The sequence below is a fragment of the Myxine glutinosa genome, chromosome 4 (assembly GCF_964187855.1).
Source record: "Myxine glutinosa chromosome 4, kmMyxGlut1.1, whole genome shotgun sequence".
NCBI lineage: Eukaryota > Metazoa > Chordata > Myxini > Myxiniformes > Myxinidae > Myxine > Myxine glutinosa.
In genome coordinates, this window is record NC_136264.1 from 86,325,955 (window position 1) to 86,352,299 (window position 26,345).

At 45.1% G+C, this 26,345-nt stretch overlaps 1 protein-coding gene across 2 annotated transcripts in view; it reads right to left on the reverse strand.

Annotated features, from left to right (window-relative positions):
• Positions 1-1,121: 1,121 nt before the first annotated feature.
• The window catches only part of LOC137424951 (annexin A5), a 59,090-nt gene continuing 33,866 nt past the window's right edge, over positions 1,122-26,345 (reverse strand). For both annotated transcript variants that reach the window (XM_068112874.2, XM_068112875.2), the window contains exons 6-13: positions 20,434-20,524; positions 19,678-19,757; positions 11,096-11,152; positions 5,541-5,634; positions 5,292-5,387; positions 3,946-4,004; positions 1,912-2,034; positions 1,122-1,702 (exon numbers count right to left, since the gene is read on the reverse strand). In XM_068112874.2, the coding sequence (XP_067968975.2) occupies positions 1,646-1,702; positions 1,912-2,034; positions 3,946-4,004; positions 5,292-5,387; positions 5,541-5,634; positions 11,096-11,152; positions 19,678-19,757; positions 20,434-20,524 (657 nt within the window). In that variant the 3' untranslated portion in view covers positions 1,122-1,645. The remainder of the gene's footprint in view (positions 1,703-1,911; positions 2,035-3,945; positions 4,005-5,291; positions 5,388-5,540; positions 5,635-11,095; positions 11,153-19,677; positions 19,758-20,433; positions 20,525-26,345) is intronic.

The window sequence follows — 26,345 nt, forward strand, 5'->3', positions numbered from 1 at the left end:
ACCAGTTGTCAAGACCGAGACATATATGATGTTGTTCACAGTAAATCAAAGATCTGCAATGGAAAGACGTGACTGTCTCAAAAAAATTACTTGGAAATTCACTAATTTTCATTGGTGTTGCAACTATAGTGGAAGTACCACAAATTTTAGGCAGTATATAGGAAAGCACAAATGAAACAATTGGTTTCATAAGTGCATTTCATGTTTGGCCTACAATCTTTTAGATCCTTGAAACACAGCAATTTTGGGATACTGAAGGAGATGGTGCACTATAGATTGCACAATGGCTCAGTTATAAAAAAATGTCTGTGATGTAGTAGACGTCAATTTTTTGCTGCAACATTGATGAATAATTATTTAATTTAAGTAATTTCACTTGAAGTGTGTGTGTGTATATCTATATATCTATATATATATAAATATATATATATATATATATCTACACACACACTTCAAGTGAAAAAACTTAAATTAAATAATTATTCATCAATGTTGCAGCAAAAAATGGAGGGGGGGGGGGATATGTACCCCACTATCCCCCCCCCCTCCATCCCCCCCCCCCCCAACCACCCACAATTTATGCTCACATATTGGAAAGTTAAGCTTCTCATTCTCTTCTTTCAAGTCAAGGTGGGAAAGAGCATGACTGCAGCATATAGGTATGGATCTAGAGATGTGTTTAGCATCTCAATAAAGACAACAGATTCTGATAAAATGCTATTCCACCACCATAATAAGTGCCCATAAACAAATATTCTACGTAAGAGGTAACAGATGTAACATAATCATGATGACATTAAAAACAGAGGGCATCCATCGCACAGTTTTGCTACTTTGACGTGGCACTACTTCTCTCAAGTGGAAATTTGTAACTAACCTAGAAGGTTCTGGAAGGTTCTTGGCATGAGTTGCTGGTGGACCCGTTAACTTGCCATGTGCTTGATTACAACTAATCATGCCTCAAGCTCACTTCCAGTGGAGCATGAACTTACTTTAAAACTGTCACTTGTTCACGTGGAATATTGCAGAGAATGACGTCTATCTTAGGGCCATTGAGCCAGCCATCCAATTTAAATGCATTCACTTGTGGACAGAAAAAGTAAAAATAAAAGTCCATGGTATCTGTTGGAACACTTTTTTTTCGTTTTATGTATTTCCCTGAAAATTGGCCCAAACTTTTGTTAAAAGCAAAATTGTTAAAAGTAACTTTTGTTGTTTCCATCTGTTTGACAAAAATTGTAAAAACAACAAATTGAACCTTGAGATTGTTGCAAGCCTTAGTTCCTGCTATCACTTACATTCATTTCCAAGCTTTGCTTCATCAGCATTCCAACTTGTATCATCTCCGTGTGAGCTCGATCTTGCTTGACAATTGAGGTTCTGATTAAAATTTCCAGTTAACAGAACTTTCAATCCTAGATATTTTAAAACAGTAGTTTTGCCTCTTTTAAGATTAAAATGAAAAATCACACTTCCTTCTTTTTTAACTTGTGAAACAGCAAAAGTTATGACCCCCTTCTTGTCCTCGCAACAATTTAAGTGACAGGTAATTAATAAAACGAATGACTGAAGTTGTACAACTATTTTTTTTTTTTACTTATTATGACAACCAAACAATTATTTTCATATCGCCAATATTTGTGCTCTATTCTTCACCACAGAGCAGCAGCAATGTACTTAGGAAGTCTCCACCAACATCTCCCTGTCGTGAGGCAGGCGAAAGTAAGGGTTAGCACATGTGGAGGTAATTTGCAGAAAAATTGCACTGTGTAATATGTGATGATCTAAGATGTCATTGGTTACACAGTGTGGAATAAAAGGCAGATGACTTGAAATTGACTTTCATGAGAAAGAAACATACTACGTCTGGTGAGGTATGCACTCCACTACTTGGGAAAACGTGTCTGTTACCTCAATAACTGAGCGTAGTGATTCTTCATACTCCTCTTCAAATACTTCCTTGATGGTCTGCAGGTCAATCTCCGAGCGGCAGACAATGATACGCAACAAAGTTCGCTCATCTGTTCCAACCCCCTGGAAGTAGAACATACATAACTTCTTCCAGAAATAAAGATGTTGCTTAGGTCAATTCAACCCCAATATAACTACTCCCACCCTCAATATATATATATATATATATATATATATATATATATATATATATATATATATATATATATATATATATATATATACATGTATATATATATATATATATATATATATATATATATATATATATATATATATATATATATATATATATACATACATACATACACTACCGCTCAAAAGTTTTTGAACACCTCAATTTTTCCAGTTTTTATCGAAATTTAAGCAATTCAAGTCTAGTGTCCTGGACTGGGGGCTGGGGGGGGGGGGGGGGCGGGAGGAAGTGGGCAGTGCCCAAAGTATGTATTTTTTTGTTTGTTTAAAGTCTTATGATTATGTTAGTATGATTCTACATGCTGCCTTGTCTTCTAGCAACCATTGAAATTGGTTTTAAATATATTTAGTCAGTGCAGTATACTGTTTATTCTATCAGGTGAGCGCCAGGGGTATTTCCCCTATGTTCTATTTGGACCTTATGGAAACTTGCACCTTTCCAGGATCTCTTCTGCCACTCCAATGTCCTTCCCCTTGATGCTAAACTTTGAAATCCTTCAAACATGAGGTGCCATGTTGCATCCGTGAGGCATCAGCATTAAATTGGATAAAAAATATTGGCAGGAACGGAAGAAAAAAATATTATATTGTATTTATTTTACGATCAGCATAGACGAGTAAAAGTACAAAGCCTGATTCACTCTTACACTTCTTCAGGTTTATCATCATGTACCACACTCTCTATAGTGTCAGTTTTGCTGAAGCAGGGTTACAAACCTGGAGGGGGTGCCACTTCGACGCAAGATACTCGACTGAGTGTGCAGGAATTAGGAATTTGGCCAGAGTGACAGCGACAGCTCACTTATTCTTTGAGCAAGATACTGTGGGGTATTTAACATCCATCAACTAATGCTAGCAAATGGGATGCCTGGTGTAATGTCCATCCGAGGGACGGCACACGCATTAATGCATCCATTACCTTGCATACAAAACATCCAGATGGAAGTTTATAGCTGGGCCGACATTCGAACCCAGGCGAGACAGCACAGAGGTGAGTGTCTCACAAGGTTGGTAGAAACAATTTGGTAGTTGCAGTCTGTTACTCTTTATGTCTCTCTTTCTTTAAATCTATCTGTCGAGGAGAAGGGAATTATTGCAGAATGTTTTCTGTAAGACTCAACTTGCCTGGATGTGTTTGAGGGTAGCGGAATAGCGGCTGGAACCAGAATTCTGTCCAGGTTCCTCCTGATGACTCCATCTTTACTCTTTACTTCTTCTGGTTCCTTCTGATGACTCCATCTTTACTCTTTACCTCTTTTGGTTCCTTCTGATGACGATATTTTCTCTTTACTTCTTCGGACTCCTTCTGATAACTCCAATGCAGCATTTGGTTTTCCGTTTGATCAGGATGTTAATGAAATTGAAACTTTATTCCGATGAGATTATGGCATTCTCAAAAATCAATCTGTCAATTAACATCTTTAAACATATGGTGGGATTTTCACCAAACTTGGTAGAAATCCTTCTAATGGTGGTCATGCTCCAGTTGCTTCAAGCAATTCTATGCCTCATAGGACTGTCTTTAAGTAGGTCATATATTTGAAAAAACGACTTTTCAAATTTCAAAATTTCAAATTCTTTTGAAATTTCAAATTTCAAAAACGACTTTCAAAAACGACTTCACATCCTGACTAATTTTAAAGCAAACATGAAAATCAGCTAGCTGTTTTGCCTATGTCAGTGTTTCTCAAATTAAATTATTCAGTGTTACCTGGATGAACGGTTGCTTCACAATGTAGTGTAATAATTATGTGATCCTGACATTGTTTTTTATCATACCTGTATTGCTTCACGAATTTTTCTTGCAAAGTAAGCTGGTGTTTTCTTTATACTTTTCACTGTAAAAAAAAAAACATTAAAGGATGAAAGGAAAAAACATGACAAGTTTGATTAATGTTATATGGTCTAAAACATACAGTAATACTTTGATAAGAAGGACATCACACCGGCATGGCAAAGGTTGGAACCATCTTAGACCTGGGCATGTCATGACAATATTTTTTTATGTGGGAGGTGGTGCACCCACTCTCCAGGGTGAGGGGGTCGGGGCACATTTATTTTGCATCTAGTGTATTGCTCAGGTTTCAAATAATACTGGACTATAAAAAGAACAACCCATTGAAAACGTTATTACGCCTCTACAGAAGTGATCTGGGAATGACAAGGTGATAATTTATTTCTCGGAAAGTCAGCCCCTACACGGAGGAAAGGGCTGGTGGTATGGGGTGGGAGGATGAAGACCTTGAAGTTGAAGTGCAAGAAGCGTTTGGAAATTAACTGCTAATGCTCCATCACATCCTTCAGAGGGTACTGGTAGAGGAGCTTTTCTACTACAACTGATATTATGCAGGTGATCATCTGCAGCACCCCAATCCTTCTCTAATCAATTCACTGTCTCCTTTGCCAACATCTGAGGTCTTCATTCAAATCTTAACCGTGTCCACCATTTCTGCAGTCATCTAGACCAGATCTCTTGTTTCTTACTGTGACTCTTGAAGGCACTGGTGATCGGGTGGATATGTAAATCAAAATGTGTGGAGCATGACAAGCGCTCTTCCCGATCCCAATGGATCAGAAATCCCACACATCACCGGTGCCTTCTGGTTTCTTGGTTTGCATTAGTTGAAACAAATGCATGTGTGGCAGATGATGGTTATGTTTTCACCCCTGTTTGTCTGTCTGTTTGTTAGTCTGTGGGCAGGACATCTCAAAAAGTCATGGACCGATTCGGACGAAACTTGGTGGACTGCAGGTTTGCTGTGTGACATGGACAGGTTTATTTTATTTTGGTATAGAACTGGATCTTGATCTGGATAACAGGATTTTTAAAAAGTGATGATTCACCTTTGAGAGATAGGGTCAAAAATGATATACAGCAGTTGTGGAACAGTTGTGGAAGGATTATGACAAAACTTGGTGGATCAGTTGGGTAGTTGACAAGAACCAGCTGATTAAATTTTGGTTGAGGTACAGAAGCAAATCCGGCCGATGAGTGGGATACAAAACGTAAACTGTTCAGCCTGGAAGAGGTATGTGCCCTTCCGAGTGCCGTTTCAGTTATGACAATGTATTGTGAAGGTGCGGTAGGATATATTTGTAAAACATAACGAGAACTGAATACATACCAACAGCCAGCATGGCTTCTTCCAGTGTGCCAGACATCTCATCAGCAATGGTTTCCTCAATATCTTTTCCAGAAATTTCTTTGTACTCGTCAAACACTACACAGCAAAACCCAAAGAAGCAGAAAAGCCACACATGAGCAAGGTGTGAACAAGGTCGTGTTAGTTATAACCTCGTAAATTTTATACTGAATCCTCCATGTCGATGCAAAATGAATGGATTTAATGGCTCTGTTGGTAATATGGCCTCACCACGCCAAAGATGACGATCATTGCGCAAACACAATACGCTGATGAACTCTGTTTCATCAGTTCCCCACTTCAACTCACTGGCACTCAGGAGAGCCTGCAGAAAAGGTACAGAAAATATCACTCAAACTGAGAAACTGAGCAAGAAATACACTGGAATTTAACTCAGTAGAAAACATTCTGCACTCCTCATTCCCCATTATAAACAAAGAACCGGCCATAGACCACTAGTTCACATTTAACTCTGGTCATTCAACACTAAACATAGTGAAACTTATCAAGAGCGTGTTTTCAGGTCTTGTGAAAGTGTTTCTGCGATGTGTGACCTTCACCACAGCATGGGAATGCTGCCAATTCAAAACATGCAGAGTAGGAGGTGACGGTGGTGCTTTCATAGAATGATGGATGAGTTAGACCTATTGCTGTTGGATTAAGTGTCAAGACTCTAATCTCAAAGACAATCATTTATAATTTATGCATCCTGTTTTTTCTCGAGTGAACATAACTGTGTAGTCTCCTTCAAAAAGCACAAGGAGCTCAACATCACATTATGGACGTCGCCATCTTGTTTTTGCTCAAAACTGAATTGCAACTGCAGTCATGTCCGTGACATGATTCAACTGTGAAAATTCTCAACCAAACTCTTGGTCGTGATCTAATTTGTAGCCATGGCTATGAAAACACCCTCTAATTGACAAAGAAGTTGAATGATGAGGTTTAAAGAGGCCATCTACAAGTACATACTATTTAAATAAAATTGGCAAATTTTGACTCCACTTGTCTCTCTTTTAACAGCATAATCCACCTCCCACCTTTTCCTGCCTGTAAACATTGCCATAATTGTCACATACCTGATGTATAAAGTCTTATGAGATTCCCCTCATTTCCCTAATACATCATGGTTTTCCTCCATTTTTTTGGAATACCAAGTCTATGCACATGGACAAGGTAGGTTTTACATGTACATTTCTCTACGAGTGAAGTCACGAAAAATGGAACACTTATGTAAAAATCAGCAGTGGAAAATTTTCTACCTTTAAACAGTTTGTCTGTTGCTTTATTTTAGAGTATGAGGGTCCACGTGTACAAAAATAATGATTAGAAGATAACGGCTTGCCTTGCTTTTAAAATGGAGGCTTGTGAATTAGACAATTCAATATCTTATGTCACGTCCGTCACACTGATAAGATCATGTGCCCAGCAATGTTTACCTCTAATTAATATTATTTTCTTGGCATTTGAAGATGCAGAGGGGTGAAAACTATCAGAAAAAAATACTAAGTGTAAGTCTGTGATGGAAAAATGTAACATTGGTTTGCTGGTGTTGCCATATTGTGTCCCTCTACCACAATCTACCATGAAAAGCTTTCCTCTGGCAAATTTTAGGGGTCATGAGTACAAAATACTCTCAAAATCTCTTGTATGCCTCATGTCTTTATACGATATACCCTCTTAGTTCACCAAGTACAGTGTATTTTAACATTAAAGGCAATATCACCTCAGTGTGATGGACGTGACATAAGCGACAATGTATGTAAATCATAAGATACTTGTTACTTTTCCATAATAAATGATAGTTTGCCATGACAGAAATTCTTTACATGATACCAGTCTTTCTAAAATCTATGAAAGCTGAGAACAAATAACAGAAACACATCAAACATGTCAGTTGTAAACTGTGACAACCTGACAACATGAAATTACATCAAGGTAAGTGAAAATCTAATTTTGACACTCAACAAGGATAGTGTATAAACAATAAATGGCTATTTTCCACATTACTTGCATTATGCACCACCATGTCAAGCCAATTACAGGCCTATGTATCAAAGACATGAAAGATAAGTGAGCATGACCAGGAGGAATAATTTGCAACTTTGTGCTGAAAACTCAACAGACAGTGTGATCAACTCCTGATTTGGAGCAAGTCTGTTAGATGGTAGGCACAATCCTGTAGCAGTTCATTTCCTCTTTCCAAATTCAGTTTTGATTCTGTTGAGGGCTGGGACTTCCAGTGGGTCAACTCCAGTGAGGTCTAGCGGGCCACAGAAAATTGCAAATGGGTGGACACAATCTAGGTCATCATTTCTTGGCCACTGGAAGACTGTATTCTCATTTCTGGTGTTTTGCGAACAAGACCGTTTGTCATTTCTGGTACTTATGTCACATCCGTCACAGTGTGACGGATGTGACACTTCAGGGGACGGAATCATTATTTTCCCCTTCTACAAATTTACATGAAGGCACAAATTAATCATTTGATGTTTGAGAATAGCTAATGGTTGAAGCTGTCTCAGGCATATTTTTTCATATTTTTGTAACTCTTACTTTTTGAATAAATTAGGGTGTGACGGACGTGACATAAGGGGATGGAAATTTTTTGATGATTTTCTCATACAAAATTTTTATGATGTGATATGTTTATTGAATTTTACTTGTAGACTTCAACAGAGAATGGTATCTACAACAGAGAATGGTATCTACAACAGAAAAATGCAAAAGATATAGTTATTCTGTTACCATTTGTAAAGGAGTAGAGTGATAATTAGTACCACTCAAATTGAGCTCACTTTGAAAATAGCGCCATCTTCCCATCTCAATTACTCCGCAATGAAGAGGGGTAGAATGAAAAATTTTTCACTGAAATAAACTTTAGCATTTAAATTTTACATAAAAAAATAAGGAGACACCTCAAAACCTTCCTGCTAATAATAGTTGATCAAAGAAATGTCATAGTCTAACTACTTTACATTTTAATGCCAAAAATACCCCCTTTGTTGGCCTTTAACCTGTCACGCAAGAACCAAAAATTGTTATATTGCACTGAAGTTGTCTCTGCAGGTAGAGGAGACCCCATTACACATCATACAAGTGTAAAATAGTGGATATTTTATTTGTAATAAGAAAATATCAAGCCCTGTATTGAGAAAAATGAAAGTGTTCCATTTTTCGTGACTTCACTTCTACACTAAAATCTTCACCCCATTTCAGTTCCATAAGTTCTAATGTGTGCAATTCTGTCTTTACAAATGAAACCTTACTTTCTTTCTTTTGCTTTCATTAATCTTCAACCTTCAGAAGCACCTTTCTATGTCCATCTTGCATTGTTTTTCTACTTTTATTCATTAATGTTCCGTCACACCACCATATCTTATTGACCCACTTATCTATCTGTGATTTTTAGGTCATCTCATCTTGATTTTCAAAGAGATTAACTTATAAAATGGGTCGTAATGTCCGAATATCTGTCTGTTCATCCATAGGTTCATCCGTCTGTCGGTTAACTTTTTGCTATTTTTTGCTATTCCTCCCTTTTCACCAAGCTGTTTGTTCTGAAACTTGACACGTTAATACAAGAAAGTAGCCTGCCTTCTACTCGATGGTCCGCAAAATCTTTCAGGCTTCAATTTCAGATCATTTGGGCTCCCTAGGAAGGTTACCCCTGAAACTTTGGATCCCGATTCATCCCTTATTTACCACCAATGTCTCTGAAACCCAATAAAGCCCTTCTACTTGATAGCCCGCACAATCGCTCAGGCTTAAATTTTTCGATTTTGGATCATGGGGGCTCCTGGGGAGGGGGGGGGAGTTGGGGGGGGGGGGTGAGGAGTTACCCCTAGAGTCCCTGTATAAAGAGAGTTGCGCCATGCGCTGACCCGAGATTTCTGGTCACGTGATTTCGTGGCGCCATTTTGTGTCTAACTTCACCGTGCGTGAACATCAGCTTGGTACGGGAATGTTGTTTATTGCCAAACAAAATGACTGGTTGTTCTGCTTTTGGTTGTTCAAACCAATCTGGGAAATATAAGATGTATAGATTTCCAAGTGATAAAGTCAGAAGACAAATTTGGGAAGCGAAAGTCAGACGAAAGAGCTGGAAAGCGATCGACTCCTCGAGACTCTGCCAGGTAGGCCCACGCCGCTTGATGATCGATGTTCAAAAGCAATTGTATCTGCTCGTTTTTTTTTTGGTTGTCTGTCCGTTGAAAACCCTTTTAAAGGGAAGTGATTTGTGTTTGTTTATAATCTTCAAGGAGCTGACCAAAAATGCATTTCTGTGGGAAGAACCCTGCTCAATTTTTTTCGGGTAGTCCTAGCGGACCGCATATTGTCATTGATTGATGAAATGTCCCGGTACAGTGACATTGCCTGGTCTGCGGTTGGGTAGTCTGCGGGCAATGTCACTGTACTTTTTCAGAGGGAATTAATTTTGATTTTATAGAGGTGGGAAACCCATGGTCCGTTTTGTTTTCAGTTGTCTGTCCGTCCATTCAAAACTTATTCCGAGGCAAGTTATTTTTTTGGTTTAAAATCTTTAGCCTAATCGGCAATCATAAAAGCAATTTTAGGGGGGGACCTGCTCAATTTTTTTGCGGGTTGTGCAGCCATCCATACGTCCAGAATTTGACGAGTTATTGTTTGCTTTGTACAGTGCTCATGCGTCTTGTGGCATATTTGCTCAAATATTTCCCACCCCGGGATTTATGGCCAAATTGTAGTAATGGAAGATTTTGCACATTGGACAATCCCTATATATTTAACCTGGTGACAGCTATCGTTCCCAAAACATACAATATTTCTAGGTGATTAATGCAGTAAAACAGGTGTATTTGTGTACCCACATTTAAAACTGGCTCAACTTTCAAAAGCTGTTATCCCTGTTTGATATCAATATACATGTGGTCGATAGAGCTAGCGATTTGTCTGGCCATCTTCCGGAAGATTGTCCATGTGATTTTCTGTTGTGGAAGTACTAGTACATGACAGCTCATTAAAATTAAACGGTGTTGTGTTAGAATAAAAATTTCAATAAATAAATACATCAAGGACACTCATTGATTGCTGATTGAATGCAGGAACATTTCGATGTGAATCAGTTTGAGAGGGGGCGAGCTGATGACAAAAAGAGGTTGAAGTGCTCTGCAGTTCCAACAATATTTAGCAACAATAGCTGAGTTTTTGACAAAACAAATATCACCTGTATGTAATAATAAGACAAAATATGTGTAGTAAAATTTTTTTTAGCAGGTTTAGAATATATCACCCCATATCGCGAATGTACATGTATATCTAATCCGACACACTTAGACACAAAATGGCGTCCAAATTTGAGTTGACACAACTCTCTATATACAGGGACTCTAGTTACCCCCTGAAACTTCGGATCCTGACTTATCCATTATTTACCAACCGATTGCTCAAACTTGATACAGCCCTTCTACTCGATGGTCCGCAGGATCGTTCCATCATGGATTTTTCAATTTCGTATCAGGGGGCCTCCCATGGAGTCATTGGCGCTCCAGGGGTTCCCCAAATAAGCACAGGTCTGAACTACAACCGCAAATTTGTGCCTCATTTTACAAAGTGTCAGAAGCCACACATTTGTTGCATATTTAGCAGCTCGATTTAGAATTTACTATTCTGTGCATTTTTCAGTCGAAGTGCTTACTGAGATGCTTATTTGCAGAATACCAAAAAACATGTTTGCAATTTTTGCCCTTGTGACATTGGGAAAAGGAATCTGTCAAAGATCACAACCATTTCTCTTCCTTACACACCCTCGCATCGTCCTCCACTTTGTCCATGTCAACATCGCCGTCTTCATCACGATTCCCCTGAAAACAGGGAAAAGGGTAAACCATCACTCTCTTTTTACTCAAACTACTTACAATCACCATTACAGATGTAAAACTAGAATGGCACTCTTCGACGTCATGACGTCGACTGATATGCCTCCGCCCACATTATTACATCATTATAATACTTGTATCAAGTTTGATTTAAATCCATTCAGCTGTGCCCAAGTTAGCACATTTATACCTGACATTACCTCTGACCTTTGACCTATTGATCCCAAAATGTAATCAGTTCATGTTTACATCATTATACATACCTGTACCAAGTTTTAATTTAAATCCCTTCAGCTGTTCACAAGTTCTCACATTTTTACCAGACATGACCACTGACATTTGGCCTTTGACCTCCAGACCCCCAAAATCTAATCAGTTAATCTTTACATCATTATACATACCTGTACCAAATTTGAATTAGATCCCTTTAGCCATTCTCAAGTTATAGACCTATTACAGACTTTGACCTCTTGAACCCAAAATCGAATCAGTTAATCTTTACATTAAAGCGCGGCGTTACGCGCGCTGCTTGTGAGCAAGGAGGAAGCGGACAAGCGGTAACATATAAACGTCTTTATTGTAAGACTACACTGTAACACTAAACTCCTCCGGGCTGGTCGCCCGGTGTATATCATGAGGCCACGCCTACCCCTCGGGCGTGGCCACCGCCCACTTGGTGCGTGGAATGATGTCACCACGCCAGTGGGCTTTTGTGTCCGCCACACGCGCCCCCCCAGAATTCCCGCGCACCTGGAGGGCCAGTTTGTGGGGCAGACGAATGACCCGGCCGAAGCGCCCCCTGGCGATCGGCGGCGTCCGGGGTGCAGGGATACCAGGTGGGATGCCCCTGGCTGCCCCTGGGATGGGTGCAGGACCGGGGGGCGCCGTGGCGGCGGGGCTGGGCGGTGCCGGGGTCCGCCCGCACGAGGGCGGCCCCGACGTGGGGGTCGGGCCACTGGCGGTGGATGGTCCACATCGAGGTGGGCCGGCTTGAGGCGGTCTACCGAAACGCGGTCAGGAGTACCGCCGATGTCCAGGGTCAAGTGCTTCGCCCCGGTCTCCAGCACGCGGAAAGGCCCGTCGTACGGGGGCCGCAGTGGTGTCCGATGGGCATCGTGGCGGACGAAGACGTACTCCGCCGTGCGAAGCTCCGGGGCGACGTGCGTCGGTGGGTGCCCGTGGCATGCCGTTGGCACCGGGGCGAACCTCTGGGCGGTCTCTTGCAGAGCGGAGCGCTGCTGTGCCGCGGACCATGGTGCCGTGGAGTCGGGGAGGAACTCGCCCGGCACCCGCAGCGGTTGCCCGAAGACCAACTCCGCCGCGGATGCGCGCAGGTCCTCCTTGGGCGCCGTCCGGAGGCCCAGCAGGACCCAGGGGAGCCTGTCGACCCAGCCGCCGTCGCGGAGGGTGGCCCGGAGCGCGGCCTTCAATGAGCGGTGAAATCGCTCACACAGGCCGTTAGCCTGGGGGTGGTAGGCCGTGGTTCGGTGCAGCCGGACCCCGAGCCCCTGCGCAACCGCCCCCCAGAGCTCCGAGGTGAACTGGGGGCCGCGGTCGGATGAGATGTCTGAGGGGGCGCCGAACCGGGCGACCCAGGTGGCGATGAAAGCCTGCGCGACATCGGCCGCCGTTGTCGACGCCAAGGGCACGGCCTCCGGCCACCGGGTGGTGCGGTCCACCATGGTGAGGACGTGGGTGAAACCCCGCGAGGGGGGCAGAGGTCCCACCAGGTCCACGTGGACGTGGTCAAACCGGCGTTCCGGCACCGTGAACGGGGCCAACGGGGCCTGGGTGTGCCGGTGCACCTTGGCGCGCTGGCACGCGAGGCATGTCCTGGCCCAGCCGCGGACGGCCTTCCGGAGGCCATGCCAGACGAACTTGTCGGCGATCAGCCTTTGGGAGGCCCTCGCGCCCGGGTGGGACAGGCCGTGGATGGCGTCAAACACCTGGCGCTGCCAGCCCGCGGGCACAATGGGGCGAGGACGCCCGAGGGAGACGTCGCACAAGAGGGCCGCGCCCGCGCCGTCGAACGGCACCTCGGTGACGTGGAGGCCCGTGACGGCGGTCCGCAAGGCCTGGACGTCGGGGTCAGCGGCCTGGTCCGCTGCCATCCGGGCATAGTCGATGCCGAGGTGGACTGCGTGGGCGACGGCCCGGGAAAGGCAATCCGCCACCGGGTTGTCCTTCCCCGCGACGTGCTGGATGTCCATCGTGTACTCGGACACGGCCGAGAGGTGACGCTGCTGCCGGGCCGACCACGGCTCGGTGACCTTGCCCATCGCGAAGATCAGCGGCTTGTGGTCGACGAAGGCAGTGAACGCCCGGCCCTCGAGCAGATGGCGGAAGTGCCTGACCGCCAAGTGAAGTCCGAGCAACTCGCGGTCGAAGGTACTGTAACGGCGTTCGGGCGGGCGAAGCTGCCGGCTAAAGAACGCCAGCGGTTGCCAAGCTCCACGCACCCATTGCTCGTGCACCGCGCCCACCGCGTAGTCCGAGGCATCGGTGGTGAGGGCGATCGGTGCATCGGGCGCCGGGTGCGCGAGCATGGTGGCGTTAGCCAAGGGGAGCTTCGCGCCCGTGAACGCCGTGTCCATCTGCTCGGTCCAGGTAACGTCGCCTTTGCCCGGCTTACCTCGGAGAGCTTCGTGCAGGGGGCGCAGGAGCTGGGCGATACGGGGCAGGAACCGATGGTAAAAGTTCACCATGCCCAGGAACTCCTGCAGCCCTCTGATCGTGCGGGGGCGCGGAAACCCCTTCATTGCCTCCACCTTGGCCGGCAGGGGGACGGCTCCGTGCCTGGTGACACGGTGCCCCAGAAAATCGATTGTGGCGGCGCCGAACCAGCACTTTGCGGGGTTCACAATCAGGCCATGCTGGCCCAGGCGTTCGAAGAGCGTGCGGAGGTGGCGTAGGTGCTCTTCGCGGGACGCGCTGGCGACGAGGATATCGTCCAGGTAGACGTAGACAAAATCCAAGTCGCGCAGGACGCTGTCCATCAGTCGCTGGAACGCCTGAGCCGCATTCTTCAGACCGAAGGGCATGCGCAGGAACTCGAAGAGTCCGAATGGCGTGATGACCGCCGTCTTCGGGACGTCCTCCGGCCTGACGGGGACCTGATGGTAGCCGCGTATGAGGTCCACCTTCGAGAAGAAGGACCTGCCCGCCAAACGGGCGGAAAAGTCCTGAATGTGGGGGACGGGGTAGCGGTCGGGAGTCGTGGCGTCATTGAGACGGCGATAGTCCCCGCACGGTCGCCATCCCCCGCCGGGCTTCGGCACGATGTGCAGCGGCGACGCCCAAGCGCTCTCTGAGCGCCGAACGATGCCGAGTCGCTCCAGGGTAGCGAACGCCGCTTTTGCCACCGCCAGCTTCGTCGGCTCGAGGCGGCGTGCCCGGGCGTAGACCGGTGGCCCGACGGTGGGGATGTGATGGGCCACCCCGTGCTTGACGGCCCCCGCCGAGAAGGTGGGCCGCGTGAGGGCCGGGAAGCCGGCGAGGAGGCGGGTGAATGCGTCCGCTGCCGGAAGCGTACAGACCAACGTGGCCGGAACCGAATCGTTCGGCAAGCCGCTTGGCAAGCCGCTCGTTGAGCTGGGCAACGCACATGCGAGCGAGCTGAACGTCTCGGCCTGGACAAGCCGTCTGCGCTTGACGTCGACCAGGAGCCCATTAGCGCACAGGAAGTCCGCGCCAAGCAGTGCCATGGGCACGTCGGCGGTGACGAACGTCCATCGGAAAACCTGCCCTCCAAACCGCAGAGAGAGACAGCGTTTTCCGTACGTACGGATGGGCGTCCCGTTCGCGGCAAGCAGCGCGGGGCCCCCACCCGCGGCGTGCTTGTCTGACGTGCCGGCGGGAATGACACTCACCTGTGCTCCCGTGTCGCACAGGTAACGGCGCCCGGAGAAGGTGTCCGTTATGAACAGCAGGCTGCTCGAACGGCCGGCGCTCATCGCCACAATTGAGCGCCGGCCCGGGCGTTTCCCGACCCGTTGAAGGAGCACGGCGGATGACACCGCCGAGCTTCGTGGCCGAACTTGGCGTGGAACCAGCACCAGGTGGTGGAGCTGGAGGAGCGCGGCTGGCTCCGCCAGGCCAGTGGAGTCGACGGGTTTCCCCGCGGTGGCGGTTTTCGCCGCGGCGGTGGGCGGGGCGTGGCGGCGTTCACGAGGTGCGTATCAGCATGCTGCTGAAACTCAGCGTGCTGTAGAAGATGATGCTGTGGAACAGCAGCGTCGAAGGCCGTGACGGCCACGCCAACGCTCGCCCGCGTGTCCGAAGCGGCGAAGTACTTGTCCGCCTCGGCCGCCAATGCTCGGGGTTCCGTTAGCCCGGTCCCAGCCAACGCGAGGCGAACCTGCGCTGGAAGTTGGCGACGGAAAAGCGCCCGGAATAGCGAACCGGGGGCTTCGTCGCCCAACAGTGACAGCATATGGTCCATTCGGACCGACGGGCACGTCTCACCGAGCTCGGGGAGATCCAGGAGGCGGTCGGCCCGTGCGTCGTCCGTGAGGCTGAACGTGGCTAGGAGTAGCCGCTTGAGTGCCTCGTACTTGTGGCCGTCCGGTGGGTGGCGAAGGACGGACACAACTCGAGCGGCCGTGCCGGGCCCGAGGGAGGCGACGACGTGGCAGTAGCGCGTGTCATCGCCGGTGAGGTGCCGAAGCTGAAATTGGGCTTCGGCCTGGACGAACCAGACTTCGGCCTGAGCCTCCCAAAATTCCGGAAGTTTGACGAAGGCGGCCATGGCGATGGCGTCGCGTGTGGAAGGATCGCTCCGGCAGATCCAACGTCGAGGGTCACCAGTAAAGCGCGGCGTTACGCGCGCTGCTTGTGAGCAAGGAGGAAGTGGACAAGCGGTAACATATAAACGTCTTTATTGTAAGACTACACTGTAACACTAAACTCCTCCGGGCTGGTCGCCCGGTGTATATCATGAGGCCACGCCTACTCCTCGGGCGTGGCCACCGCCCACTTGGTGCGTGGAATGATGTCACCACGCCAGTGGGCTTTTGTGTCCGCCACAACATCATTATTCTGTTACGTGGTCCTCCCGGTAACTACCTGGTCTCGGTGACCCCCGGACCGTGGGAGGCACCCCGCCAGAAAGATATATGATTTATACGCTTTCGTAACGCAATCAAGATGAATTCCAGTCCATAAGAAACCCCACACCAAGGATTCCGAGTAATCAATAATATATTCCCCCAAGGAATCAACAATCAACAACCATCAACAATCCACAATCAACAATCAATCCCCGAGATGATTAAGATGGCCATCTTACATATGTGTGTCCCCTTTCCCCACTCCCGACCCCTTGGGTACTCACGACCCCTTTGGTCTCTGTCCCTCACAATGTCTCTGGGCCCCTCCTGACCAAGATGATGGTCGGCTTCGCCGCACACGGGTGGTTGAACGAACCCCGGGCGGACGTGCTTCCACCGGGCACGTACCGTACCGGGAACCACGGCTGCAGCACACACCTCCTGGCCAAGCAAAGCGGGCAAAGCAAGCGCCGCTTGCAACGCGCGCGAGGCCCCAAAGTGCGACCCGTACGCGTCCTTGTAGACGGTGCGGCGAACTGTGCCGGACGCTGGGTCCGTGCACGGACCCACGGCAACTTGACGTGTCAAAAGGGTAGTTACACGTCCCGGTAACTCCTCTCGCCAGACGGGCTTGGGAACGCAGCTTTTCCACGCTGCTCAATATCGATCCCCACTCTCGTCGGAGCTGGGCGAGGAGGAAAAAGAATCGTCGCTTCTCCAGGACCTCGTGTCTCTTTTTTCTTCCGTTTCCGATCTCCTTTTTCCCAGAAGGGCTCCTGACCCTTTAATCACAACAACCTTTAATCGACTACACATCGATAAGCAAAGACCTGAATAGTAATTCACATACATTTACATAAATATGTAACAATACATACCTGTACCAAGTTTGAAATCGATCACTTCAGCCATTCTCGAGTTATAGACCTATTACAGACTTTCACCTTTGGCCTCTTGAACCCAAATTCTAATCATTTAATCTTTACATCATTATACATACCCATACCAAATTTGAATTGGATCACTTCAGCCATTCTCAAGTTATAGACATATTACAGACTTTGCCCTTTGACCTATGACCCCAAAATATAATTACTTCATGTTTACAACATTATACATACCTGTACCAGGTTTGAAAAAGATCACTTCAGCCATTCTCAAGTTATAGACCTATTACACATTTGACCTTTGACCCCAAAATCTAATCACTTAATCTTTACATCATTATACATGCCATTATACATGTACTAAGTTATATCATTATACATATACTAAGTTTGAATTACATGACTTCAGCCGTTCTCAAGTTATAGACCTATTACAGACTTTGATCTTTGACCCCTTGACCCCAAAATCTAATCAATTTATCTTTAAATCATTCTACATCAGTGTACCAAAATTTGGTCAGAATCCCATCACTGGCTCACAAGTTATCACGGTAGCAGTATCTTTACCTAACATGACCTCTGACCTTTGCCCTTTGACCTCGTGACCCCAAAATCTAATCAGTTCATCTTTACCTCATTATACATACCTGTACCAAGTTTGACTAAAATCGCTTTAGCCATTCTCAAGTTATCGCGGTAATGAAAACCTATCACGGATGGACGGACGGACGGACAGACGGACGGACAGCCTGAAAACATAATGCCTCCAGCGACCTCGTCGGCGGGGGCATAACAATAAAAAGAGTAAACACAAAACACTTAAATCTGATAATGTTTTAAACAGCATTTTCAGGTTTACTTAATTCTGTTGTACAATTAATGCTCATTTTAAGTCATATCAGTTTACATCTTATCGTTTTAACGTCTTTGGCAAATAGGGGACATTATTGTCAGTTCAAGTCATGATAAGTTTTATGTCATCGCCTAAATTGTTTATGATCACTTGTAAGTTGCTTGATCACTCACTAAGTTGTGTTTTTGTGAACTGTACAGTCTTGTAAGGTACACGAATGCAGAACCTGAGGTGTTCTCACTCAAGCCACATCGGCCCGCATGTAAAATGCGAACAAATATACCGTGTAAATATTTATGTATCGATGAAACTATGTCTATTACGTATCTTAATTTATTGTTTTACGCCACTAACGCTTCCGGTTCCTCTGGCGAGGTAGCGTTCTTCCGAGCTCTCCACGTCATCAAAGATAAGTCTTTTTCCTGATCGCATTTTTGTCAAACTTCTACTGTTTATTCTACTGTGTATGTGTTTACTGTGTTTCTAGTTAGAGCTTGTTTTGTAAATCGTGCAAGCTTGTGTGCAATAGTCGTTTGTGTTCGCGCCGCGTTTGGGACCTGTCCTTCAAGGCTTCATCATCGGTCTTTTGTTTATTTATGTTCGTTCTTTCGCTGTATTGCACTCTTCTTTGTTTTTCTTTTCATCCCCTACTTCACCCGGACATCTTACCCTTTGTTTAAAGTCTTAAATACAAAAATAATTTTAAAAAAATACCCCCGTTAATACACCCCAAATCCACTTTTCAATCTCCAACTTCTTACCTGAATTTCCTGGTAGTGTTTATTTGCTTTATACCATGCACCTCTCCCTCCTCCCCCAGCCCTCCCCCTTCCACAGATCTACCGACGTCCCTGTTCTCCACTGTTGTTGTGCTTGTGTGCTTCCCTCTCTCTATCCCTCTTGTCTTCCACTCCCTTCATTGTATGTTTTATGTGTCTGTGTATGTTTTCATGTTTAATGTGTTATAGTCAGGTTCACTATGTTTTTTCGTTCAAAATTTTGGTAGATTAGCAAAACTATACATTTTTGGAATATTCAGAGCATGAGGAATCCAAAAAATAATGTTTACATTTGCGTAGACACCTTTGCGAAAATGACACTCATTTTCGGAGTGCTGGAACGTATTCTCCTCTATTTTAGTTCATTATTATGGGAAATAGTTGTTCAGTTTAAGTTGTATCCGTTTGTTGTGTTTCCCAGGAATGTAACCGCGACCTAAACGGATTATTACCAGTGCAGTAAGTTCAGCTCTTCCTTTTTGAAATAATTATGTTAACAAAAAATACTTCATACGATTATTCATAACCTGGGCGAAGTAACAATAAAGTGATGCTTGAGAGTAATTTTTCAAATCTTAACTCGAAAAAGTATTTTCAAACGTTAAGTTTGAAAATTCCAAAAGTGAATGAAAACTTGAATCATGGTAAAATGTCCACATAATGCAAGTGGTACTAGCACTGAAGATAATATTAAGTTTGTGCTTCAATGACATCACTCAGTCACGTGACTCAGCATCGCCCCGTAAGCACTCGATACCGCAGCACGAGTCTTTTGGTGCAACAAGTTTCATTCATATAGGTCTAGATGGCATCTGTTTCAGGGTATATTCTGAAGAAGTGTCAATAGTTCCTTTACTATCTATTAGAAGCTCAGTGGTTATACATTTTATTATTAGGCCGATGATTAAACATGAATACAACATATCTCGGATGCTCAGCAAACCTGCAGCAGAGCAATGAGGAAGCGCTGGAGGTTCCCATCGATGTCAGAATCAATCTTTTCTTCCAATTTCTCTTCAAACTCTGTCAGTATAGGCAGATGCAATATTAGTCACAAAAAGGTTGCATTCATGAGATAACCATGCATCATAAATTATCAGGTCAAGAGAAAAATGACAGTGGGGTTGGTGGGGGAGAGAGAGGGGCCTGGGGGGGGGGGGGGGGGGGGGGGATGATGAATGACATGAGTTTTTTCTCCTGTGTGCACTATGTGTAAATGTCCTTACAGATGGGGAGGGACTCTGGGAATGTTTGCGTATGGGTCACTAAGCTTAGCATCCATCCAAAGGATGGTGCGCTTTGTGATACGATACAATGTCCTGCCTGTGAAGCACCAGTTCGGCAGTTTATAGTCGGGTTGAGAATCAAACTCAGGCTATGAAGTTCAAAGGTAGGTGGAATACCTTGCTAGCAGACAGGATACCTGGTTTAACGTCCCTTCAAGGGACAGCATACTCAATGATATAGTGCTCTGGCCAATAAGCAATAATGATCAGGTTAACAGTTTATGGTGGTGTTGGGATTCAGACTCAGATTATACAGCTGAAAGGTGATCTACCTCCAAACTATCCTGGAAGATACACCTAATCCAAATTGTATATATTAAAATAAACGGATGCATTTTCACTGCAAAGCAGGCTAACATTTTACTTTGTCTAAAAATGCTATCTCACATGCAACAAGCACATAATGTACCTACCAGTTTCATATGCCTCTACCAAAGCCTTTATTTGTTCGTTGGTACGTGTTGCCAGTATCTCAATAAGGCAGCTCTCATTCGTTCCTGCACCCTGTTCAGAGAAACATACCGCCCTGATGTGAGAGTAGTAGGAAAATTGGACTGAACTTAGTGCCTTCAGAAAGTATTCACACCCCTTGACCTTTTTCACATTTTGTTGTTACAGCCTGAATTGAAAATGATTTAAATTGAGATTTTTTTTGTCACCGATCTATCGATACATAATACCCCATAATGTCAAAGTGGAATTAATTTTTTCAGAATTTATACACAAAATAATTAAAAATGAAATACAGAAATATCTAATTTACGTAAGTATTCAATGCTCTGAGTCAACACTTCGTATAAGCACCCTTGGCAGTGATTGCAGCTTCGAGTCTTCTTGGATATGTCTGTATCAGCTTTGCACATCTGGATTTGGGGAGTTTCACCCATTTTTCCTTGCAAATTTGCTCAAGCTCTGTCAAGTTGGATAGAGAATGTCGGAGAACAGCAATATTCAAGTCATTCCACAGATTTTCAATGGGATTCAAGTCTGGGCTTTGGCTGGGCCACTCAAAGAATTTCACGTTCTTATTTTGAAGCCATTCCAGTGTTGTGTTGGCTGTACGCTTAGGGTCATAGTCCTGTTGGAACGTAAATCTTCGCCACAGTATCAGGTCTTTTGCACTCTGAAGCAGGTTCTCCCCAAGGATTTGCCTGTATTTGGCTCCATTCATTGTTCCCTCTATCCTTACTAGTCGCCCAATCGCTGCCACTGGAAAGCACCTCCATAGCATCATGCGTCCACCACCATGCTTCATGGTAGGGATGGTGTTAGATGGGTGATGAGCTGTGCTCGTTTCCACCAGATGTAGCACTTTACATTTCGGCCAAAGAGTTCATTTTTAGCTCACTTGGAACGAAGTTCAGGGGAGCTTATGCAATGGCGCGTCGTCCGTCTGTCAATCCGTCAGTCCATCCGTAAATACTTGCAACTTCTTCTCCGAAACAGATGAAGGGATCGAAAAACTTGGCACAAATTATATTTGTTGTGTTTTGACGTTTGCTCACGGCATTAAAAAAAACAAGGTCTAAGGGGGTTTACCTTGGTCAAAGTGGATCCAGGTTTGACCCCCCCAAATAAGAATTTGCTTTCTTCTCTGAAACTACACACACAATTTCGATGAAACTTGACCACAACCTTCATCATCCATGCTATACTAAAGATTGTTCACGGCATTAGAAAATTGGTGTCTGAGGAGGTATATGGGGTTTGGGAGTGGGGGGATTACCCCCCAAAATAGGTATTTATTTTTGTTTGTTTAAAGTCTTATGATTATGTTAGTATGATTCTACATGCTGCCCTGTCTTGTAGCAACCATTGAAATTGGTTTACAATACCTTTAGTCAGCATACTGTTTATTCTACCAGGTGAGTGCCAGGGTTAATGTCCCTATGTTTCATCTCATCAGATCACATAATCTTTTGCGTCATGCTCTCAGTCTATCTTGTGCCTTTTTGCAATCTCCAGGTGTGCTGTCATGTGCCTTTTTCTCAGGAGTGGCTCCCGTCTGGCTACTCTCCCATAAGGCCTAGATTTGTGAAATGCTGCAGAGACTGTTGTCCTTCCGGCAGGTTCTCCCATCTCAGCCAAGGAACTCTGTAGTTCTGTCAGAGTGGTCATTGGGTTCTTGGTCACCTCCATGACCAAGGTCCTTCTTTCCTTTTTGCTCAGTTTGGTCAGACGGCCAGCTCTAGGAAGAGTCTGTGTCGTTCCATATTCTTTCCAGTTCCTAATGATGAAGCTCACTGTGCTCTTGGGAACTTTTAACACTCTGTAAATTGACTTATACCCTTCCCCAGATCTACGTTTCCTCACAATTCTATCTCGGAGTTTTACGGACAGTTACTTGGACTTCATGGTCGAGTTTCTGCTCTGACATGCACTGTCAACTGTGGGTCTTATACAGAAAGGTGTGTTTCTTTCTAAATCGTGTCCGATCAATTGAATTGGCCACAGGTGGGCTCAAATCAAGTTGTAGAGACATCTCAAGTATTATTAAAGGAAATTTGGTGCACCTGACTGCAATTTGGAGTGTAATAGCAAAGGGGTTGAATACTTATTGACGAATAAAAAAAAATTGACTAATATTAGAATACTAAAAAAATAGTTTTCCATTTTTCATTATTTTGTAAATAATTTCTTTAAAAAACCAAAAACTCCACGTTGACATGATGGGGTATTATGTGGAGATCAGTGACAAAAATTCTCAATTTATTCCATTTTAAATTCAGGCTGCAGCACAACAAAATGTAAAAAAAGTCAAGGGGTGTGAATACTTTCCAAAGGCCTCTCAATTCTGAACTGGAACCTCTCAATTGTGGTTCAAATGTTTCTTTTCAATATCTCCAATTTTGAGTACTATGCCGTACATTGCAATGAACTACATATACAGCATACGTAAATTCTGGTTATCTATATATTTCATAGAATATGCAATTAGTGGGATTGTATATCCCACATATATTAAGAGTGTGTGTGAGCGGGTGAGGGATGGGGTTGTAAAGAGGAGGGAGTGATGGTGTACCATTGTCATATACAATATTGTTACTGTTACGTGCTCCTCCCCAAACCCCGGTCACGGTGTACCTCCGAGCCCCGAGAGGAGTCATGGCAGAAAGATGTGTTATTCTGTATGTCAAAGATCAATGGTGAAACCACACCAATTGTTACCAACAAACAAGTATTGTGTTAAGATCACACAAGAATAACAGTACAACAACAATAGTAATCAATTGTACAACCAATATGTATTTCCTATGATGGTACCATCAGGTTCGTACAATATAACTCACGTGCTCCAAGTGAGCGAAAAGAACATCCCCAATGTCTCTTTCCCGGCTTCAAGCCAAAGTTGATTCCGGCTTCAAGCCAAAGTCGATCCACTCCAGTGATTGTCCGTACGATGTCGTATTGAGACCAGAATCCCGTTGGGTTGGCAGTTACACTGCCAAAGATGGGTGAAGGTGTCCTCGAGAAGCGACGGGGAAATCACACCTTCAGGTATGGACGTTTGACGGCTCTCAATTGGCGAACCGCAGATTTCCCACTCAAAAGCCACGTTACACACACACACCAAATTAACGTCTGGATGCGGTGAGAATGGTTGAAGCGAAGTGAAAAACCTTGAGCGATGCGCAAAGCGCACGAGTCAAAATGGCCGACGGCCCGTTCTCGTGGCGTAACGGCACTCTGATGATTCTCTCCGGAATCGACCGCAAAACCTGTCACGCAGGTTTATCTGTCACAGCGATGACAACTCTGTCGCAGGAATCCCTTTCCCGGGAAACCCAAAGTTCACTCGTGACCCTCGTTCGCCAATTGTTCGCTCCAGACCTCGAAGCAGCTCGGCTTCTTGTCCGACTCACTCGCTCCGCCTTCTCTTCCTCCTCTTCCTCTTCTTCCTCTTCGTCGTCATCCGGTTCCGGTTTCATTTAAAACATTAAGTTTTTTACCTTTTGAAAATAGTAATCTCTATTTCCCCCAAACGACAACAATAATAGTACATGGAATCAAAAATGTTTACAGTGGATGAAAACCACAACAACGGAAGTGACGAATCCGTAACAGTTACATCTGTGGGGGTAAACAACGACATACCGTGGTCAAGATATAATCATATACATTAGCATGCCCCAAGTGTCGTGAAGAAGAAGAACCCACCTCGATGTATCTAAGTAGTGTGGAATGTCCAGATAAGATCGTATATGTGTCTCCATACGAGGGGTGGAGCTATGCTAATTAGGTAGGGCTTAAGGATAAACCCCAATGTGTAATTGCCCTGTGATTTTTCCCTTCGTTGTTATTGCATCAAAAAGGGCCGCCATTACAATAACTACAACAATCGCACTGTAAATGGACTCATTCGCTCACAACGCCGCCAGGGCTAACCAACACCCAGCACATTTGCCGATTGGCACGCAAGCCCCGCCTCACGGCCTTCGACGTCATCCGAACAGTCCTGAATGCAGATTAGACTCCGCCCCCCGATGAATCGTAACAGGGAGGCCACGCCCCGGCCTTCGTGATTGAGCAGCGTTCGGTAATTGAACAGAGAGTGTGACGTCATCGTGGAACATTTTGGAGCTGAAGGAAAAGAGAAGCTGTCGCGCCATCTTGCTCTTCTGGTCCTGGCTTTGATAGTGGACGGTCGCGTTTTATAATGCCCTCCCTGTGCCTTCGGCGGAGGCGGCTGTGCTTTGAGCGGTACGCACCAGCGAGGCGAGTGGTTGGAGCCCGGTGGATCGTGATGATCGGAGGAGGGATTTCGGCCGCCACTCCGCGGGTCGTTGGTTGCTATGGGGGCGACTGCGCGCCATCTTGTGCGCTCCCCACGCGTTGACTCCCTTTGACGACCACCAGGCTTTCAAGGGCCGTTTGGGGACGCCAGGCTGAGTACCGGCCAACGCACCACAAATGCACATTTTCTTTAATTTGTCTTCCCTTGTCGTGTCTCTGTGTCCGTATGGAGGGTCCCTCAGTTAGAATTTAGTTTCACCTCACCATTTATTTCGTTTTTATGACTTGCATTTATCTTCATTAAACCCATTATTTATTGCATTTCTGTGCTGCGCCTGTATATTCGTTTCTCTGTCTGTGGGGATCGGATAACCCCTGCGTGTGTTTCCGATCAGATAAGGGCTCGAGCCTTCCCGCTGCGCGAAAAGATAATACCACCAAGTTGGGTATATGCCTCGGAGTTTAAACTCGTTTCGGCCATTCGTCCTTGGGGTCTCGACCCCAGTGACACGACAATATCTACATCAAATAACACACTGTGAATCTTCACTTACACAGACAGGTTTGCTTCTATGGATGTATAGAAGGGGGAAGGGGAATAAAGAGAGGAAACTATTGACAAAAAGCCAAGATGAAACAAAATCTGTCCATCCAGTGGAACAGGAAATGTTGCAATGAATAAACCATAAAGGTAATACATGCGGGGAGTCAAATAACCCAAATGATGAAGTAATGATCCTTGGGCAAGAGCACAGGTACTAGTCTATTTCTCTGCAGTTCCTAGGCAGTGATACACATTGTTTTATCAGAGGCAGGTAAGTTTCCTAATTTGGCTATACCATGAGCTGAAGCAATCATGATTTTTGCACTGTAAAAAGCTTCTGAGATCTTCTGAGAGGTTAGCAAACTTGTGCTGAAATTGACTTTTTCTTTGCTTTATTTTAATGTGAAACAAAACCACTGGAGTCATGTGTTTCCATAAATGTTGCATCGTTAATTACCTCTCCTGCCAAAGGTGGATGGAGGTTGTGTTTTCACCCCTGTCTGTTTGTGTGTGATCAGGATATCTCAAAAATTATGGATGGATTCGAACGTGAACTTGGTGGGCAGGGCGGTTGAGTGACAAGGTTTTGACAACAATTGATTCGATTTTGGTGAAGATTCGGATCCGGATATGAGTATTAAAAAAAGAATTTAAAGTGATTCTTCACCATTGAGAGATGGGGCTAAAAACTATACATATGATATTTCAAAAAGTTGTGGACGAGTTATGACAAAATTTGGTGGTTGAGTTGGGTAGTTTACAAGAACAAGCCGATTAAATTTTGGTTCAGGTCCAGATCCAGCCTATCAGCGGGATACAAATCATGAACTGTTCAACCTGGCGGGTGATATACGCTCTACCAGTACGGCTATATTTTCAATTGTATTCTGTTTCCTTTCAATCGGGCCTAGAAATGGTGTGCTCCAGTGAGGCAACCAATGAGTGTGCTTGATGACGTCACACGAGGAATGGTGTTAAACTGAGTTTTGAGGGAGAAACAGCACTTTGAGCCGGCAATGTACCTCTCGAGTGAGGTCCGTGACAGTT